At 38.6% G+C, this 22519-nt stretch overlaps 1 protein-coding gene across 1 annotated transcript in view; it reads right to left on the bottom strand.

The window, feature by feature from the left end:
• Kdm2a (lysine demethylase 2A) overlaps positions 1-22519 on the bottom strand; it is an 81323-nt gene that overhangs the window by 29133 nt on the left and 29671 nt on the right. Inside the window, exons 3-12 of the mRNA XM_059263307.1 lie at positions 21179-21317; positions 20224-20302; positions 19779-19825; positions 14771-14949; positions 12638-12744; positions 12058-12151; positions 10812-10965; positions 9831-9946; positions 5526-5652; positions 2876-3270 (exon numbers count right to left, since the gene is read on the bottom strand). Coding sequence (XP_059119290.1) covers positions 2876-3270; positions 5526-5652; positions 9831-9946; positions 10812-10965; positions 12058-12151; positions 12638-12744; positions 14771-14949; positions 19779-19825; positions 20224-20302; positions 21179-21317 — 1437 coding nt within the window. The remainder of the gene's footprint in view (positions 1-2875; positions 3271-5525; positions 5653-9830; positions 9947-10811; positions 10966-12057; positions 12152-12637; positions 12745-14770; positions 14950-19778; positions 19826-20223; positions 20303-21178; positions 21318-22519) is intronic.

The raw sequence follows: 22519 nt of genomic DNA, 5'->3' as shown, positions 1-22519 counted from the left end.
TTTACATGAGTTCCAGGACAGAGCTACATAGAGAGCCTGCCTCGGAAAAAAAAAAAAAAAAAAAAAAAAAAAAAAAAAAGTCAGCAGTGGTTGGGTGGGGTGTGGCGGGGCAGCTGGAGCTGGTGAAATTGCTCAGTGGTTAGGATCACCTGCTGCTCTTCCAGAGGACCGCAGCATACTGGACAACTCAGAAACACCTGTAACTCCAGCTCCAGGGATCTAACCCTTTCCTCTGGCTTCAAAAAGCACACATGCATGCATGCATACACACACACACACACACACACACACACACACACACACACACAAGTAAATTAAAAAAAAATTTTTTAATAAAAAAAAATACATAACACTTCAAGATATATTCATATGCCATTTTCTAGCCTACCTGGCATATGAATACCTTTAATCCCAACTACTCAGGAGGCAAAGGCAGGAAGGTATTTGTGAGTTTGAGGCCAGCCTGGTTTATGCAGAGAGTTCCAGGACAGCCAGGGATACATATAAAGACCCTGTCTCAAAAAACAAAGTAAGAGCTGGAGAGACAACTCGGTAGTTAAGAGCATGTACTGCTCTTCTAGAGGACCAGAGTTCAATTCTCAGCACCTTTATCAGGCAGCTCACAAACACAAAAACTTCAACTCTAAGGCGTCAATCTGACACCTCTGGCCACTGCAAGCACCTGTACTCATGTGCACATACATATACACAAATACATACACCGTTATTTATTAAATAAATAAATAAATAAATAAATAAATAAATAAATAAATAAATAAAACAAACAAAGCCAAGCAGTGGTGGCACAATCCCAGAACTAAGGAGACAAAGGGAAGTGATTATCTATAAATTTGAGGCCAGTCTGGCATACAGAGTGAGTTCCAGTATAGCCAGGGCTACACAGAGAAATCCTCAAAACAAACAAACAAACAAAAAAAGAAAAGAAAGAAACCCAAAATAACAAACAAAACAAACCCACCAAAACAAAAAGATGTATTTATAGGCAAGGATTTTTTGAAGGACTCAAATAGCAAAGGAAATAATCCCACCAATTGACAAATTAAGAGTTTACAAGAAATTAAAAAAGCTTCTATACACCAAAGGAAACAAGCACCGAGAATAAAAAGGCAGCTTACAAAATGGGAAATTCACACAAACAGGGGATTAATACAGAAATTAAACCCCAAAAGAACAAATCTCCTAACTGATAAATAAATGGGTTAAAGAACTGAATAGTTTTCAAAAGAAATACAAATGGCCGGGTATGGTGATGCACGTCTTTAATCCCAGCATTTGGGAGGCAGAGGCAGGAAGATTTCTGTGAGTTGAGGCCAGTCTGGTCTACATAGAGAGTTCCAGGAAGCCTTAACTACATAAAGAGACCCAGTCACAAAAAACAAAGAACAAAACAAAACAAAAAGATATACAAATATTCAATGAAAATCTGAAAAAGTATCCAAATTCTCAGTCATCAATACCAAGTAAATTAAAGCTGCTGTGAGATTTTATCTCACTCCAGTCAAGATAGCTTTAATAAAACAAACAAATAACCCCAAGAGAACAACAACAAAAACAAAACCCACCCAATTTTGACTGGAGCTGATAGCAGAAAAGTGCCTATCATGAATTCAATCCCCATTTCACAGCCACACATGTGCCCCCTCCTACAATAATCATCATCCAAAAACCAACAAAACAAAACAAAAAACCAATGACAATAAATGCTAGTGAGGAATTCTTACGTGTTGTTGTTGGAACTGTATATTGGCACAGCTACTGTGGAAGTCAGTATGGGAGTTCCTTTAAAACTAAAAATAAAGGTACTATATAACCCAGCTATATCACTGGGTATATACCTGAAAGACTCCAAGTTACCATATCACAGATACCCGGACATACATTTTTATTATGGGACTATTCACAATAGCTAAGGAACAAGAAATGGAACCAGCTTAGAAGCCTATCAAGAGATAAATGGATAATGAAAATGTGGCACATAATTATACAACGAAGTTTTATCCAGCTGTATTGAAAAATAAAATCATGGCATTTCAGGAAAATGGATGGAACTGTAGAATATCATGTGGAATCTATATGTGTGTGGGGGAATATGGGGTAGAAAGGGAACCATGAGAGGGGAGGAAAAGAGAAAGGGAAAAACACAGGGTAATGAAACATATGTGACAAGAGAGCAGAAAGGGGGCGGGAAGGAAAACACAGGATATAGTTGAGAAGGAGGAATCAGCTTCTGGCCAGTTCTCCTATGTCTGCCTCCCATTTCACCAAGGTCCTCATGCTTATGCAAAAAGAGAATTAATTTACCCACTGCACCATCTCCTCAGGTCCCTAATGACCTCATGTTCATTATTGTGGGAGCTGGAATTACTTTACCATGCAGGTTCCAAGAATTATACTCAAGTCATCAGGTCTACTCACTGAGCCATTATCACCTGGCCCTCCACACTTTCTCTATTTCGGTGGTAAGCTCCAAGTTGTTTTGTTTTTTTTTTTTTTTTGAGACAGGTTTCTCTGTGTAGTTTTGGTGCCTGTCCTGGATCTCACTCTGTAGACCAGGCTGGCCTCGAACTCACAGAGATCCGCCTGGCTCTGCCTCCTGAGTGCTGGGATTAATGGCGCGCACCACTGTGCCGCCTGGCTGAACTTCAAGTTTTTATCACTAAGTTTAAGTCAACACTGAAGACACAAAGGTTTCCATTTTCAAAATGATGACCTAATGTCACTCTAGAAATTAAAACATTGAGCAGCACTAACACAGGCACATATTAACTTCCCTGTTCTTGAGGTATCCTTAAGCCTAGCATTTCTCCCTCCAAATCTAGAAACATCTCTCTTAAACAGGTCAACAGCTGCTTACCTTTACATCAGCAATCAGAGCATCTTCGTCTTCTATCCCTGTAGGGACACACTTCTTGTGCAGTGGCAGTGACTCTAACTTATCTACAAGACAGCGAAGACCTTCAAGCTCAAAGTGGGTCAGATGCACTTGCCTATCCTTTCTAGGGCTACACTGGGGATCCCAAACTTGGCCATTGTGGGATCCCCGGCTAGAGTCTGAGGATGAGTCTCCAGACAAAGTTTTCTTCAGACTTGGAAGACTTCGGCAGGTTTTGCCTAGTCCATCATAATCCAGGTTGACTCCATTAGCAACAGGACTGGTAAGCACAGATCGCTTACTGTTCAAGCGTCGGGCTTCTCTGTCCACCCCTTCCTCGTCACCATTTCCAGACTCCAACTCATTTAATTCCATATCTACCAATGCAAAGGAAATAAATGCCAGTTGGCTAGTTGATTAACAAGAGAAATAATACAGTATACCCAAAGTTATAAAGGACAAGGCCAATGCTAAAAACCATAATTACAAATAGAAAAAACCCTGTAGTAGCTGAGAGTGGTAACGCATGCCTTTATTCCCAGCATACTAGGGACCAGAGGCAGGAGGATCTCTGTGAGTTTCAGGCTACCCTGGTCTACATAGTGAATCCCAGGCCAGTTAGAGAGAGACCCTGCCTCAAATATACAAAACAAAATGAAAATAAAAATGGATATTGAAACTACCATATCAGGGCTAGAGAGATGGCTCAGTGATTAAGAGAATTTGCTGCTATTGCAAAGGATCCAGGTCAATTCTCAGTACCCACATGACGGTTCATAACTATCTAGAATTCTAGTTCCATGGGCTCTAATACCCTCTTCTGAGCACTGCAAGCACCAACATATGTGGTACAAATACATACATATGCTCACACAATAAAACAAACCTAATAAAAATTTTTTTAAAAAAAGAGAAAAAGTTAAAGCACAGAGGTTAAAAACAAAAATACTAGAGTCTGATTAGTCTAGTCCAAGGTACGGCTATGCCACTTAATAACTATAGGATCATAAAAAGTATAAAGCCGGGCGGTGGTGGCGCACGCCTTTAATCCCAGCACTCGGGAGGCAGAGCCAGGCGGATCTCTGTGAGTTCGAGGCCAGCCTGGGCTACCAAGTGAGTTCCAGGAAAGGCGCAAAGCTACACAGAGAAACCCTGTCTCGAAAAACCAAAATAAAAAAAAAAATAAAATAAAAAAATAAAAATAAAAAAAAAATAAAAAGTATAAAAATCTTGAGAGTTAAAATTCTCATTTGTGCTGGGGGTGGGGGGTAGCACACGCATTTAGTCCCAGCACTTGGGAGGCAGAGGCAGGCTTTGAGTTTGAGGTCAGCCTGATCTACAGAGTTCCATGACAGCCAGGCCTACACAGAGAAACCCATGTCTCAAAATAAAACAAAATCAAACCAAACCCCAAAACAAACAACACTCTCCAAATTCTTATTTGTAAAATCGGGCTAATTATACCTGCCACACAGGCATATAGTTACATTACACACACATATATCATATATAGTAAGAATTTAAACTATATAAATGACTTAAGAATAGACTGTGACCATTTGTATATAATAAAACATATTTAACTGGTCAAAAGGTTGAATGTTCAACCCTAAATGGGACATCTTTATATCACCTCCTCGAAAAGAATACAATGGCTGGAGGAAGGGACGGTGTGTTATTCAATGCTAAATTCTAGGAATGACATGGAATCTTGAACTGTCAGTGGCTGTGATTTATTTATTAAGCACAATAACTATACAAGATTGAGCCATCAACTTCCATCATGGACAGGAGGGGATCACAAAGTTCCAACCCTCCCACAAGATCTACACAGTCAAGTATTGGTAAGGGCTCATAAGCCCCTCTCCTCCCTGAAGATCTTTTGGCAGTTCATGGTTGTGAGGGGAAGGAGAAAAATTTTCTTTACTGGTATAGCCATTGACTGCCCATGTATCTATAAATATCTTTCACACAGGCTTCTATAGTAAATCTAATTATATTTATTAGTTGTTAACCGCCCCCTAGAGGGGCTGGAGAGACAACTCAGCTGTTAAAAGCACTGGTTGCTCTTCCAGAGGACCTGGGCTCAATACCCACATGGCAGGCAGCTCACAGATGTCTGAAACTCCAGTTCCAAGGTTCCAACACTTTGTAGATATACATGCAGGCAAAACACCAATCCACATAAAATAAAAATTATATTCTCTTAAAAAGAAAGAAAACCCCCCTTTAAACAATTAAAGTAGAAGGAGACTAGCTAGAAAGAGGAAAGAGTCCTGTAGGTAGGGGAGACAAGACATGAAGGTAATGGGAGACAACACATGCATGAAAATATCATAATAAAACCCGTATGTATAACTAATATATGCTAATAAAAAATAAAAACAGATAATTTATCACTTATCTTGAGGAAATGAATATACCAACCCAGTCAAAGTGCAGACACACAGTATTTCATTCAGCCTGGTAATTCATATCTAGTTGTGTATTTAGTGTTCAGGTGCAGTAATCAATTTGGAATTTTCAAATACACAAGTACAAAAGCCAAAAACCTCCAAACTGTAACTACTAAGTGACAATGTATTTCTCAGTTCAAGTGTGTCTTGAAAGTTCATGGAGTCAGAATACTTACCCATGCTGAGGGATTCTTTTTGAAATTCCTTAGTTAGGTGGGATCGGTTGGTTATGCAGTATACGTATCGCTCCAACACGTACCAACACATTTCGTAGTAAAATGGGTAACGAAATTTATTTGGAACCTATACAGGAAAAGAATCATGAGAAAACAAGGCAAAGACAATTTACAAGGTAAGACAATAAGAAAGAATCTCAATCACTGTAATAATTATTAACCCAGGAAAAATTTTTGTCATTCAATCTATAAATTTAAGCTGGCATCTGAAGCAAGAACTTAAGTGAATTTGTCATTTTTGAGAATGTTGACCTTAGAAATAGGCAAGACAGTATCTGCAACCCTAGTATTCAAAAGGCTGAATTCAAACCAGGCCTGGACTATACAGTGAGACTCTGTCAAAAAAGAAGAAAAAGAGGTAGGGGTGTGTGTGTGTGTGTGTGTGTGTGTGTGTGTGTGTGTGTGTGTAAACAAAAGCAATGACTGAGGATGTAGATCAGTTAGCAGATTGTTTGCCTAGCATACATAAAGGCCTGGGTTGGATCTATAGGACTGCATAAAACTCAGTACCATGATTTATACTTGTATTCTCACCACTTTGGAGGTAGAGGCAGGAGGATTAGAAATTAAAGGCCAGCCTGGGTTACATAAAACCCTATCTCAAAACCTGACACCAAACAAAAACAAAATAAAAAAAGAGGAAGAAAACGTTGTTTTACAGTTTAAGGTTTGATTACAGGGGTGTTACAATAAGACACAATAACTAGGTGTAGGGCGCACATATCTGTCATTTCTGCTCTCAGGAGATAAGAGGCAAGCAAAAAAGGAGAAAGGTGGAGGAGCATGTAGAGAGAGTAAAACGTGCTATATATTTGCAAAATTATTTTAGGCCAGTATAGAGATCCATGCCTTTAATCCTAGCACTCATGAGGCACAGGCAGGCCAGCCTGATTCACACAGTGAGTTCCAGGGCTACATACAGAGATCTTGTCTCAAAAAACAAAACGTGGGGGGCGGGAGGGAAGAGAACAAGGGAATCCGTGGCTGATATGTAGAACTGAATTGTATTGCAAAACAAACAAACAAACAAACAAAAAAACCACAAAACGCAGCCCGGCGGTGTTGGTGCACATCTTTAATCCCAGGACTCAGGAGGCAGAAGCAGGCGGATCTCCATGAGTTCGAGGCCAGCCTGGTCTACAGAATGAGTTCAGGACAGGCTCCAAAGCTACACAGAGAAACCCTGTCTCAAAAAACAATACAAAACAAACAAACAAACAACAACAACAACAACAAAAAACCCACTGCCTTAGAGTATAAAGGCATCCAAGCATTCTTGCTTGGCTCTCTTTTTTTTCTGAATCTGAAGAACACAGGACAAAGAATCTAATGAAATCTAGATAGGAGATAAAGTTACACACTTATAGTAAGACATTCATTATATGCATGAAAGTATAATTTTAAACTTATTCTCAAGCTGTATGCTCTTTAGAAGACAAGATTGAGGGCTGGAGAGATGGCACAGCAATTAAGAGCACTGGCTGCTCTTCCAGAGGACTCAGATTCTGTACCCAGCACCCACATGACATCTCACAGCTGTCTGTAACTCTAGTTCCAGCGGATCTGCCATCCTCACACAGATTATATATATATATATATATATATATATATAGGACAAACATCAAAGCACATTAAAAAATAAATAAATAAAATTAAGGGGGAGCAGGAAAGAAGTAAGACTGAGACTCTATTCAAAATCCACCCTCAGTTTCCCTGTCTTGTGCTTTGTAGTACACTCACCTCTCAGACTAATAATTTGTGTGGTTTTATCAGTCACTATTTTTACAGCATTAATCTTCTTTCCATTCAGAGCATTTTGAAAATTATTTCAGAAATATAAAGAATGCCCCTTAGATATATGATTGCCAAGGGAAAGGTGAATTAAAATTACCATAAATCAATGAACAAGGAAGATGAGTGCCAGGTACCATTCTAAATATATCTGCTACCTTCTGGTGCATATGTTTAATCCCAGTACTCAGGAGGCAGAGGCAGACAGTCTCTGTGAATTTCAGCCAGCCTGGTCTACATAGTGAGTTCCAGAACAGCCAGAGCTACATAGTGAGACCCTGTCTAAAAAAATAAAACTAAAGCCAGGCGGATTCTAATCCAGTCTAGTCTACAAAGCAAATTCCAGAACAGCCAGGGATACAGAGAGAAGTCCTGTCTCAAAATAATATATATAATTAAGCCAGATGTGGTGGCCCATGCCTTTAACTCCAGCATTTGGGAGGTAGAAACAGGCAGATCTCTGTGAGTTCAAGGCCAGTCTGGTTTACAGAGCTAGTTCCAGGACAGGTAGAACTGGGTTTTTTGTTTATTTGGTTGGTTTTGTTTTTCATTTTGTTTTGTTTTCAAGACAGGGTTTCTCTGTGTAGCCTTGGCTGTCCTGGAACTAGATTTGTAGAACAGACTTGGATATACAGAGAAACCCTGTCTCGAAAAACAAACAAAAAATTAAATTAAAATATCTATATATCTCCCACCCTCTTTATAGAGAGGCTGTAATTCAAGGCCAAATAGCCCCCCCTGCCCCCCCCCCTCATGTCCTGCTGTCTTCAATTGAAAATGAAAAGGGAACCCTTTTCAAAACCTTTCATCAGATCACGGGTATTACTATGAAATAAGGAAATCACTTTATGATCATTAGAAAAGAGTCATACAACCAATGAAACATATAACTAGACCCAAAACTGGATCTCTTATGTGATAATGGCTTTAACCAGAAGATTCTTCCCTCTCACTTAAAAGGCGATTTGTTTCTGGCAAAACAGAGTAGGGAGCTAAGAACTAATAGGTATTGGGTCTCCTGGTCTCCTTAAACTAAATACAACATGCTATGCTTCTCTGTTAGCCTTTGAAGTGTATTAATACTTTTTGGGAAAGGTCTTGAGTATGTAAGTATAAATATTATACACACACACACACACACACACACACACACAAGTATAAATTCTAAAATTCTCAATAAATTTGAGGAGAGCTGACTAATTACTGACACTCATGATGGAGAGGGAAGGGCCCAATAAGATGGCTTTTACCAGTGGGTAAAGGTGCTTGCTGCCAAGCCAGATGACCTCAACTAGATTCTTGGGATGTGGTGACAAGAGAGAACTAACTTCTACAAGTTGTCTTCGACCTCCACTCATATATCTTGGCATAAGGATCCAACATACACGACAAAATAAACAAAATTTAAAAATCTTTTTTTTTTTTGCGGGGGAGGGTTGAGACAAGGTTTCTCTGTAGCTTTGGAGTCTGTCCTGGAACTCACTTTGTAGACCAGGTTGGCCTCAAACTCCGAGATCTACCTGTCTCATTCTCCCGAGTGCTGGGATTAAAGGCGTGTGCCACCACTGCCTGGCTTAAAATTTAATTTTTAAGAGATGTTTACACTTTCAAAAATGGGAAAGGGAAAGCAGGGAGAACTGGTAATAAGAATAAAGATAGAAAAATTCAAGGGCTGGAGAGATGGCTCAGTGGTTAAGAGCACTGGCTGCTCTTCCAGAGGTCCTGAGTTCAATCCCAGCAACCACATGGTGGCTCACAACCATCCATAATGAGATCTGGTGCCCTCTTCTGGCATGCAGGCACATATGTAGACAGAACACTGTATACACAATAAATAAATAAATCTTTTAATAAAAAAAAAAAAAAAAAAAAGAAAAATTCAAAGCTGTGAAATTAGAAGGGATCATTTCCATTCCACAAACTATTCATGACACGAAAATGAAAAACATGCCTCAACAGATTATACAAATATCCATATGAAGAACTTCAGACTTAAAAGTCCCCCAAAATAAGAGTCTAGTAAATTTTTTTGCTATGACCTCAAAATATGTGGAAACTGCTTTTTAATGCAAAGAAAATCTGAAAAGTTGACAAATTATCTATGAATCCCTTTCTGATTCATTTACTGTATTGGGGGAAAGGAGAATAGCAGTATATGCATATGAAGTTAGAAGGCAATATGCAGGTATTGGTTCTATCCTTACACCAGGTGTGTTCTGGGGCTTGAATTTTTGTTATCAAGCTTAGTAGTGAGTATCTTTACCTGAATCTCTTTAAACTTGTCTTTTTCTTTGATAACATGGTCTTGCTACATAGTTCAAGCTGGCCTCAAACTCACAATCTTCCTGTCCCTGAGTGCTACAAAGATTAGAGGCATGTGTTACCAAGCTCACCTAACATCTGTCTTAAATGGGGAAACTTCTTCACATATAATTGTTACATAAAATTACTTACCCGTGTCCGGTCTTCAATGCTGTATATCTTTAATTGCATGGGGATGTTGAAGCTGTGCAAAAAATTGCCTCCAAACACTAATGTGTCTGTAGGAGTATACACAGCGTGAATCCAACCTGAAAGACAGGAAATGGAAGCAGGACTGAATGCACATACTGCAATATATATCTAAGGAAAAGATTTTATTTACTTATTTTAAAGTCAGAGTCTTAAACGCTGTTCATGCTAGCCTCAAACACATGCAAATAGCTAGGACTAAGGTGTGTGACCCCACACTCAGCATAAGATGTGTAGGTTGTTGTTTTTTTTTTTTTTTTGGGATACAACACAGGGTATTATGCATGCTAAGCAAGTACTCTACCATCAAGTTACTTCCCCAGTGCAAGAAACTTTTAAAAAATGCTGCTACCATTTATTAAAGCATCAACTACGTACCAGCTCTAAGACATTCTATTACTATTCTCATGTAGTCTTCTCAACAAAAAAAACAGACTTAAGTATTTGGTGGAAGTAGTATTGAGCAGGCAACTAGATAGCCATAAGTCTCAGACCAGGGACACCAAAATTTGTACTCTTTATATGCATTTATTTTAGAATTAATGATTCAATATCACTGATTCAACACTCCCCATGCAGGTAGGGAAAGGTGGCTCTTCACTGGAGAGGATGCGTCACATGTAAAGATTATGAATTACTGGGCTTAATGTGTAGTCCAAACATGTTTATCTCTTGAGAAGCTACCACTGGCAATACTAAAACATTGTGTCAGAATTAAAGCACTGCTATGTTTAATTTTTTTGTTTTAAAATAAACATTCTCTGCATTGTACTCCATAAAAACAAAAAACACACCATTGCTTGCTGCATGCACATGTATGTGTTGCTGGGGATTGAATTCAGAGCCTTGTGCATACTCAATTTTCTTTAAGAGAACAAAGGAGCTAAGTGCTAGAAAGCAACATACTTTCCCCACTTTGCTTACCTGAGGGAATGACGAAGGTATAGCCCTGCTTGAGCTCAATTCGTTGGCAATCTGACACCCGGTCACCCAGAAAGATGTCTCCCTGTTTCCCTGACAGCAGCCAATTCTCGTACAGCTCCAGGTTGTGGGCTGTAGGGGGGATGAGCCAGAAGACCTGTGAGTTAAAAAACTTCAGTCTGTTAACAGCCATTGACATGATCCAGTCGTCTCCCTCAACTGATACAGGTACAAAGATGACTGGAAAGTAGAAGACTAGAGACTAGACTATCTGGGTAAGTCAGGACCTACACAAACAGATCTGGTCTGACAGCATCTGGATTTTCTGGGACTATGGCTGTAGAAGAACCCAGAACCCATTTAGAACACTAAGAGAAAAGGGGCCTTATGATTATTACCTGGGCAGTTTCTTAAAAACTCTGGTTAGAGGCTTAAGCAGACCCATTATTTAGGTTAATAAATAAAATTAGTAACTCTAAGAGAATGGCCTGAGGCTGCCCTGTCCCAAGGTAGTAACTAAGATCAATAGGACAAAACTTACAACCCATCTATATAGATGTAAATAAACAAAAGGACTTTGCAAAGAGACCCAGATATCCTAGCTTAAGTTCTTATGTAATTGTAATCATCCCAGTTCTGCTTCTGCTAATAGATGTAGTCACTCCAAGTAGAAGAAAGACTAATACTACAAACCTCTGCTATTAACTCTAGATTTCAATTCTGAAATAATGTTTAGAAAAACTTGTGAGAAAATGGAATAAATTTTATTATTATTGGGATATAACTCTTTATGACTGAAAGTGACCTTTTCAAACCCACAAAAAAAGGCTTAATATTTCCTTGGTCACATTTCAGACCAATATCTCTAGACAGGGAGAGCTGGCTGAATCCTAATTTGCTGGATTTTTTGTCAATATATCTAAAATTTATGTTCCCTTCTTCTACATTACTTTTCTTCTAGGTACAAAAATGTCCTCCAAGAATTACCTTTTCAATTTCACCTGGAAAATTCTGCTTTGCAATCTAGAAATAGCATTACTGATATTTCCCAAGTACTGGGCAAATATTATGGAATGACACTTGTCTACATAAATAAAACTCCAATGGACTAGCCACCCAAAAGCAACTGAATCTATAATTCTCTTCAAACATGAATGGGGGATGTTTCCTAATAGACCAGTTTCCAGATTATATTAAGCATGTAAGTCATATAATCTGCTTTTAATTCCAATCCCAACCATGACAGTACCTTTCCACCTTGGTGGATGTGATACCAAACAGAAGTGCCACCAAAGTCCACGTGGAAGTCAGTATAGCAGCCTCGAACACTCATTAGACAGTACCTGACCCAAAGAGAAGTGGCAGCATTACTATTCTAATAAAGACAAACTACCCACCAAAATGACATTCTCCTCCCTAGTGAACTCTCTCTACTTTGCATCTCAAAAAACTCCTAGTAGGTTTTCTTGTTTTAAGGTCTCACTATGCTTCTTGGCTGTCCTGGCACTTGCTAATTAGACCAAGCGGGCCTTGAAACTCAGGAGACCTAGCTGCCTCTGACTCAAGGCATAGGCCACCATATCCTGTTAAAGAAATGCAGTTCTAAGTCACATTTCTAGGACATATGAGCTTTTTTCCCCTTACTCGTGAGATCATGTGCTATGTAATTTCTCACATACTTTTGATACTATAAAGTCCACTGTTTAAACAATCTATTGATTTGATGATTTAGCACAGAGCAAAGCTTGAAAGGGACAGACTATTTCCTTGCTACCATTTTTAAACCCCACAGAACACTTAGGAAAGTATACAAGAAATGAGCAACTTACTTTTGCACTTTAGGGTACTGCATCTCTAAAATGGCATTTGTTGATTCAGTCTGACTTTCTTTCAAGTGCCTTGGCCACATGTTATCTACCCAGTCAATGAAATCCACCTTTAAAAAGGAAGAGACATTTAAGAGGTACAGTTACAGAGAATTTTAAAGTCAAGAAAAAACAACTCCTTTAAATATACACAGCACAAAAGAAAATTTTAAAATCTATGAGCCTTAGAGACAAAAGACATAAAAACGACTAGGTTAAAAACGACTGGGTTAACAATCATAAGCTCCTGATTTATCGACGATGGTATAATGGTTAACTGTAGACAAATATTAAAATCTTTGAAATGGCTAGGCATCTTAGCGCGCGCGCGCACACACACACACACACACACACACACACACACACACACACACACCACCCCCGAGACAAGGTTTCTCCGTGTTGTTTTGGTGCCTGTCCTGGAACTCACTCTATAGACCAAGCTGGCCTCGAACTCACAGAGATCCACCTGCCTCTGCCTCCCAAGTTCTAGGATTAAAGGCGTGCGCCACCACCGCCCGGCTTCCCCCCCCCACCTTAATAATCTTATGTTTACTTCTTGTCAACTGGTTCCTTGCTCACCTCTTGACCTATGGTTCACTTTACTTAATCCTGTTTACTAGATTCAAATAGAAAGCTCTTGGATTAAAGGTGTGTGCTAGGGCTGAGCAACACCACAACTAGAAACACGTTTTTCCAGTAAGTAACACAATCTCAGTATTCACAGTGTGATCAAATATCCTGCAACAATTGTAATAATTTTCAAAATCAAAGGGTATAATTAGAATTTCAACGGAAATAGGATAAAACATTGTGATACTGGCTTAGACTAGAACTGTCCAAGTTCTGCTATACTAGGTCGAATACTTATATGAATTTTTTTGTGTTTGTTTGGTGTTTTGAAACAGTCTCTCTATGTAGTCCTGGCTGGCCTAGAACTCAGAGATCCACCTGCGTCTGCCTCCTCATATGTCACCAGGCCTGGCAAGTTTTTGTTGTTTTTTGGTTTTTGAGAAGAGGTCTCACTCAGCTGAAGATGATCTTGAACCCCTGATCCTCTTGCCTCCAGCTCATACAGGCTGGGATTGGATTACAAACTTGCACCCCTCTGCCCAGCTCTTTTTGTTTCTTAGTGGAAGGCCTATATACAGATACATTCCGAAAGCGAAGCCAATTCCACTTCCTAAATAGTTTTCCCAATACTGAGTAGATAAACCACTACTTTCCCAAAAGATAGGTAAAATAAAAATTAACTTCACGAGAGTAGAATATCAAAAACAAATGAAACCAATTCATTTATCACTACTAGTTACATACTTGAACAAACTGTTACATAAAATGCTCACCTGGAGAAGTGGATGGGTTGGGGGTGCAAAATTTACCTTGCTCTTGAAATAAACTCTCCCTTAGTTTCTCTTTTTTAATTGATTTGATTAATTTATTTTTTTGAGACAGGTTCTATCTTATGCAGCCCATGCTATCCTAGAACTTCCTATGCAGACCAGACTGGCCTCAAACTCACAGAGATTTGTCTGCCTCTGTCTTTTTTTTTTTTTTTTTTTTTTTAAAGATTTTATTTATTTATCATGTATACAGCGAGTGCTCAGCCTACAGGCCAGAAGAGGGCACCAGATCTCATTGTAGATGGTTGTGAGCCACCATGTGGTTGCTGGGAATTGAACTCAGGACCTCTGGAAGAACAGCCAGTGTTCTGAGCCATCTCTCCAGCCCTGCCTCTGTCTTTTGTGTGCCAGGATTGAAGGCCTATGCCACCACACACGGCATAACCCCCATCCCAATAATTCCCTTAAGTTTCTTAGCAAACATTAACCTACAGGACAGAAATTCCTTAAGTGAATTTCCCAGTAACATTTTAAGATTCTTATCTATCACAGAAAGGTCAAGTTCCCAAATTAAGTTCTTGGAGATTTAAATCAGAATAATTCTAATAAAAATTATTTTGGAAAATGAAGTCTTTTAAAAATGAGTTACCATTATTCAATACTCTTTTCAACATTTACCTTAATCTTGGCATGTGCAAAGCTATACAAATTCTCCCAGTATAGAGACGTTCTGGTGAAAATGATAATGACTAACCGTGGAAGGTCGCTGCACCATGTTCTCAAGCCTGGTGTGGCTAAACTCTAGGCTGATGACATTATAGAGTTTCTCTCGTTCCTCCTCTGGGGTCTCATAGTATCGTGTCCATTGAGCCATGGTCATTTCAATGCCCTTCTGTGTGTTCACATCCATGACATCCACCATCCGACGACTCCCTACATGAAAGAAGCTCTATTAAGCCGCAATTATTCTTAAGTATATTAAGCATACAAAACACAATTCAAAATAAACTAACCTTTCTTACTTAAGGTAATTAGTAATACACAAGGAAATTATTTGAGGATGATCATAACCACATCAGAGAATGAAAAGGACAATGGGCACAGTTAAAAATACTCATCACCCCCTAGGCCACGTTTACTACACTGTCAAGTGCTGAATCTTTTTTTTTTTTTTTTTTTTGGTTTTTCGAGACAAGGTTTCTCTGTGTAGCTTTGCGCCTTTTCCTGGAACTCACTTGGTAGCCCAGGCTGGCCTCGAACTCACAGAGATCCGCCTGCCTCTGCCTCCCGAGTGCTGGGATTAAAGGCGTGCGCCACCACCGCCCGGCTGAATCTTTTTTTAATTCCTCACATAATCCCACAATTATACACGATAAATGTCAATATTTATTTCATAAATGATAAAACAGGGATCGGGTAACTTGCAAGACCAAAGACTTACTAAAATATACTGTTTCAGTGAAGGTTTACAGACTGACCTAATCTGTCTCAAGAATGTCAGTTAAGAGTCACTTGTCGTGGCTCATCCCTTTAATCCCAGCACTCAGGAGGCAGAGGCAGGAAGATTTCTGTGAGTTCAAGGCCAGCCTGGTCTACAGATTTCTAGGACAGTCTGGGCTGTTACGAGAGGAAACCCTGTCCTGAAAAATCTAATAAACAAATAATTTTTAAAAAAGTGTGAGTTAAGGTTCCTCTAGTTAGTGAATATCAATTTAAATTTCTATCCTTCAGTTTAACAGAGTTTGTTTCTCCAATCCTGTCAATAATTTTTTTCTAATATAAACCCTCTTTACATTTCTTCCATATTTACAGTCTGATAAAGTTACTATGCAGACACAAAGCTCCACCAGTCTCCTTCAACCATAACAACAAAACATAGCATGTTGCTGAGTGTTGGAAAACACCTTTAACCCCAACGCTCAGTAGGGTAGAGGCGGGCAAATCTCTATAAATTTGAGGTCACCTAATCTACACAGTTCCAAGCCAGTGATACATAGTGAGATCTTGACAAAAAAGACAGAGAATAAGTAAGTTACCCAATTTATAAAACTAAACCATACTACACCAGGTAGAAAAGAAAAGAGGCTGTATACTAAAAGGTTAAATAATTCCAAGATCCATTAGTAGATGAATGACTAAACAAAAAATGGTCAATTATATAATAAAGGGACATAAAAAGAAAGAAGTACTGCTGGGCAGTGGTGGCGCATGTCTTTAATCCCAGCATTCAGGAGGCAAAGGCAAACAGACCTGAGTTCGAGGCCAGCCTGGTCTACAGAACAGGTCCAGGACTGCCAGGGCTACAGAGAGAAACCTTGCCTCAAAAATAAATAAATAAATAAATAAATAAATAAATAAATAAATAAATAAATAAAGAAAGAAAGAAAGAAAGAAAGAAAGAAAGAAAGAAAGAAAATAATAATAAGTACTAATCCACACTATCAGAATCACAATCACAAACCTGGAAAGTATGCTATGTGAGAGAAGTCATAGATGAAAGGCTACATATCATACAATATAATTTCATTTATATGAAATACACATATTAGATAAACCCAGATCTAGAAAGCATCAGATCAGTGGTTGTCAGGGGACCTCTAGGAAAGAGAATGAAAAATGACTGCTTGACAGGCTTTTGTTTTGAGTGGTAAGAAAGTTCTGCAAGTAGATAGTGGTAATGGCTGCACACTGAATAGATGTAATGCCACTGAACTGTAAACTTTAGTTAACACCCCCCGCATCACTTCCAGGCCCAGACACTGTTTCTATGTACTTCACATATGAGAGACATGAACCACCACATCTAGTTTTTAACTTACTTGTATTTGTGGAAATTCCATGAGTTTCTTGAAAGCATAGAGTAGAACTGTTTCTTTTTTTTAATCTACTTTGCTAGTATTTGCCTTTTAATTGAAGATTTTGATTTATTTAAACTTCAAAGAGCCCCTTTTTGTGAAGAGTAACTTCTCCCTTGATATATTCAAGAGTTCTACCTTTAGCTTTTGCAATGTTTCATTTTAATATGCTTTGGTGAGGGTCTCTGAGATCATTGTGCATTATGGATATTTTTATTCATGGAATAAATATGGAAAAATTTCAGCAATTATTTCTTCAAGTATTTTCTCTGCCCCTCTCTCTTAATATTCCCACAATGTACAACTGTCTGCTTGACACTGTAAAACATGCTTCATCTTTTGTCTGTTTTATGCTGCTGTAACACAATACCTGATAGTCAGGTAGCCCAGGTTGCCTGGAGCTCATGTTCATCTTGCCTCTCAAATGCTGGGATTATAAGAGTGCAAACTACAGTTGGTTTGCGAATTTAGGACAGTTGTTTTATCTTATTGTTTTCTGGGTATGAGTGTTTTGCCATGTATACTATTTTAGTTTCTATTTTAATTCTTGTAAGAGCTTTACAAAGTCTAAACTTATGTCTTATGTTTTTTGAGCCTTCATTTAATCCTGAAGATATGTGCTCAAAATGTAACTTTCTCCGTGAATACAATTGCTTTTGAATATCCTAGTCTTGAATGTATGTTTAGGGGAAGGAGTCTATCAGCCTTTTTTGTTCTTTTTGTTTGTTTGTTTGAGACAAGGTTTCTCTGTATAGCCCTGGCTAACTTGAAACTCCCTTTGTAGACCAGGCTTGTCCTGAACTCAGAGATCTGCCTGCCTCTGCCTCCCAAGTGCTGGGATTAAGGGTGTGCCCCCTCCCCACGGGTGTCTTTTGAGACAAGGTCTTTCTATTATGTCTTCCTTGTACCACCACACGTGACCTTCTACCAGCCTTTTAAATCCTAGAGAAGTCACAGGTCAAACATAAGGGCACTCTAACAGCTTAGAGGTGGAGAAACAGCAATCTGTGTCAACAGCACAAGTCTCCAATATTTCCACAAGACCTTTCTTACCCATCCCTGGCTCCTGTAAAGCTGTGTGTTCTGCTTTTGGAAAAAATATGCACAACTGCTTCATGGGTTCTGGTTGGTGAGGATTGGGGAATGTGGAAAACTGGTCATTACTATGCTAAAAACTGAAATTAACCTTATTGTCTAAATCTTTCTCTGGCAGTTGCAAACCTTCAACAAAATTCCGCAATAATTACAACAGAATGGATGCATTCTATCAAGGCAATAATCACATAGATGGAGAAGAATCTTGCCATATTCCCAGAAACTTCACTGAGTCTGTATTTTAAGTTATCAGAGACAATTCTTGTGGAGGTCATTTGTGAAGTGCAGCCATAAGAATATCTAAGCAAGGGGATACAAAGAGGCTCAGCAGTAAAGAGCAGGGGCTACTCTTTCAGAAGACCCCAGTACTATACTCAGCACCCAAGTTAGGTGGCTCACAACTACCTGTAACTCCAAAGGATCCAATCCCTCTTACCTCTATGAGCACCTGCACTCATGGATAACACACACATACATATGACTAAAAAATAAAAATCTGCCAGGTTGGTGGCGAACACCTTTAATCCTATCACTTGGGAGGCAGAGGCAGGCAGATCTCTGAGTTAGAGGTCAGTCTACCAAGACAACAAGAGCTACATTTGAGAGACCCTGACTCATAAATAAATAAAAAGGAATTTTAAAAGCCAACACAGGAAAGCTATGGCTGTCTATTGCCTTACTTTCCTAAAGGTTACTAAGAAAGAAATGAGAGGGGTTGGAGAGAGATGGCTCGGCGGTTAACAGCACTGGCTGTTTTTCCAGAGGACCAGGCTTCAATTCCCAATACCCACATGGCAGCTCATAACTGTCTGTAACTCCAGTTCCAGGGTACCTGACACCCTCATGCAGGCAAAACACCAATGCACATAAATATAAAAAAGAAAGAAATGAGAGACTGAAGATATAACTCAGTTGCTAAAAGAATGCTCACCTAGCATGGACAAAGCCCTGGATTTGATCCCCAGCTCCAAATAATCTGGGTATGGTAGCAAATGTCTGTAACTGCAGCACTCAAAAAGGGACAGGTAGGTAATTAGTTTAAGGTCATCCTTGGCTACATGGTGAGTTTCAGATTAGGCTAGTTTACATGAACCTCTGTCTAGAAATCACAATAAAAATAAGGGATAAGAAGTGAACTTCTACAATGTTGAGTACTCAGAGTATCTAGGCCTCCTAAAAGAGCTGTGCTTGAAAGGAATGGTAAGGATATTGATCACTCAACAGATTTATTAAGCACTTGGTCCACAAGTTGTCCTAGGTACCAGTAAATACATGGGTGACAGGTGCTTAGAACAACAGAGCATTAGAGCATGAATAATACAGGCATCAGAGAATTTAGGCTGTCTGTGACTTTCACCTCTCAGATCAAGCAAGTTTACCCAGCAGTTGAAGAAGGATCTAAGTGGCAAGAGGTGGTGCTACAATATTTAATTTCCAAACTAAGGAACATTACTATCATATACCACAAAATAGCAAGAATCAGAAGAATTCCTTTTTTCCTTTCTATGTTTGTTGGAAATATGAAATACTTTATATCATTTTACTGCCTGATACAGAATATAACAGTTATCACCCATGTCTAGATTTTAATGAACAAAATTTAAAAACTTTTGTCTTTGAGAAAAATTTCCCATGAATATGGATAGTTACTTTCCAACTTCATATATAGTTTTCAATTTTTTTTTTTTTTAAATAGACTCGTGTTCCTTTGAGAGAATTCTGAGTTACTCATTAAATAGTTCTTTTTAAGGAAATATATACTTTGATGTTCCTAAACCTCAAAGATGAAGAGGCCAAAAGTTTCTTACTTACCCACACACATTTTGACATCATTCACTGTGAAGTCTGGATCCGGCATCCTATGAAATAAATACCAGTAAATGGGAAGCACTACTTCTCTAATCAGTATGGATCTTTTCTTAAAAGTATAGAGAACTCTACAAAAATATCACAATCTTCATGTTTAGCTTTAAGTGCTTTTAAATATAAATATATTTATATAGGTAGAAAAATCAAAATGTTAGTAGCAATTATCTAAGAGTGATAGATTTAAGAGACTTAAGCTTTTTTAAGTTCATCTACACTTTTCATTTCTGGGTATATGAATCACTTTTGAAACAAGAGACACACTTGACAAAGTAACTGGGAAGTTATTTTCAATTATCTACTGCTCTGAGTTCTCAACACTGCCATTGTCTGAATCCCCGAGTGTAACAGCCACTTTGTAACCATCTCAGGCCAGCCACAGAGCACTTACTTTATTCCAAGTCCATCAGAATTCTTGAAAATCAGAGGGTCTCTCAAGCCACCCCGCTGGATATACTCTACATTAAAATCTGAAACCACAGGGAAAAAAATTTTAGAGAGGAATCACTGAAAAAAGGTAAAAAGAGTATAAAATAATTTTTTTGTTGTATGGTTTTTTGAGATAGGGTTTCTCTGTGTAACAGTCCTGGATGTCCTGGAACTTGCTTTGTAGACAGGCTGCCTGACTCCCAAGTGCTGGGATTAAAGGCACGTGCCCTCACACCTAGTTTATAAGAGGGAATTTAAGTACAAACGTATTGATAGTGTTTGTAACTCTGTGCTTAAGGTTGTGATCATACAACTTTTGTGTGTTACTAAGAAGCATCTCTTAGGAAATATGGAAAACACACTGAAAATCAGGGTTTGAGGTTAGTAGTCACTTGAGCAAGTGAATGAGTCTTTCATACATCCTAATTAGAAATTATCAACATGTCTCTTAACAGACAAAATAGTATGGACATTATATATTCAATATCTTTTTGCTAAGGATCAAAACTACATGACACATGAAGAATCCCACCTCATAAAAGGGATCATTGTACCTTTTTCTCCCTTTCCCTCTCACCAAGGTTTCTTATACCTCAGGCTGGCCTTTAACCATTCCTGATCCTCTTGTCTCTATTTCCCAAGTGTTAGGATTACAGGCACATGCCACCATACCTGTGCTATTTTTAGTTAAAACCCAAGCCAAGAAATGAGAAAATAAAAAGGCCTTATCCCCAGTAACATTCTTATTCTAGTAAAAGACTACTTAAAATTTAGCAGAGAATGAGCATTGAGACAAAATAAACAAATATCATCAACAGACAATATTTTAAAGTTGTACAGATGCTAAACCCACAGTTCTCAGAGTCAATGACTTCTTAAACCAAGGAGCTCAGGATCTGAACCAAAATGATACTGACCTTTTCCCTCCATAAAAGTAACAAAATTGGCATTATATTTGTTGGTGTGAAGCTTCTCTTCCAAGTCAAAAGTTCTTTTCCCTTCAATTTCATCATCTGAAATGCCATCATCTTCATAGCGACGTCGCATGGTACCACGCTGTAAAAGGATACAAAGATGAAATCATGCACTATGCTTCCTCTCTACTACAGTCACTGCTCCCTAAATGTCCAGTTTTAGTTGCTAGTTTAAATCATCCACTTTCTTTTCTCCAGGCTCAAGATTAACTGATATTCTCAAAATAGAACAAAGTTTTAATAAGCTACTGGGCTTCCAACCTATGAGTTTACACTTTGTTTTATTTCTGTTTTTGCTTTGTTTTTGAGACAGGGTTTCTCTGGGTAGTCCTGTATATCCTGAAACTCACTCTATAGACCAGGGGAGACTCAAACTCAAGAGATAAATCTGTCTCTGCCTCTGGGATTAAAGGCATGCACCACCACGCCAGCTGAGTTTTATTTTTGCTACCTCTTTAAGCCTAGAGATATAAATTCACAATAAAAACATAACCAATTCAGATCTATTAAATATCTATCATGGCTTCTCGGAGTGTGGACATTTAAAGACATTCAAATAAGGGCTGGAGAGATGGCTCAGTGCTTAACTGCATACTACTCTTTCAGACTTTTTTAATTCAGTTCCCACTACCCATGTTTGACAGTTCAACTGATTGTAACTTCAGCTCCTCCAGAGATCTAATGCCTGTGTCTGTTCTCATTTACCAGCACTCACATGCACAAATTCATACACAGACACACATCTCCATATAATTAAAAATAAATGAATACACAATTAAAAAAACATTAAAATATATAGACAAAATTTTTCATTGAGAAGAAATTTATCTAAAATTAAATTTGTGAAACAATCTCAACAGTAGCCTAAATTAGGGGTAGGAGATGGCTCACCAGTTAAGACCAAGCACTGTTTCTTTCTTTCTTTTTTTTTCCCCCGACAGGGTTTCTCTGTGTAGTTTTGGTGCCTGTCCTGGATCTCGATCTGTAGACCAGGCTGGCCTCGAACTCACAGAGATCAGCCTGGCTTTGCCTCCTGAGTACTGCGGGAATTAAAGGCATGTGCCACCATCGCCCAGCCCAAGCACTGTTTCTTGCAGCAAATACAAGTTCAGTTCCCAGCACCCATATCAGGTATCTAACAACTACTTGTAACTCCAGTTCCAGGGTATTCTAAGGGCACATGCCGAAACCCAGGCACATATACACCTAATTAAAAATAAAATCTTGCCACAATAGACTGAATTCATGAGACAAAATAAATCTTTCCTCTTTAAAAAAATAAAA

This window comes from Peromyscus eremicus, chromosome 1 (assembly GCF_949786415.1).
Source record: "Peromyscus eremicus chromosome 1, PerEre_H2_v1, whole genome shotgun sequence".
Taxonomy (NCBI): Eukaryota; Metazoa; Chordata; class Mammalia; order Rodentia; family Cricetidae; genus Peromyscus; species Peromyscus eremicus.
Note: the sequence above shows the minus strand (reverse complement) of the source record. Positions and strands in the feature narration are given on the sequence as shown.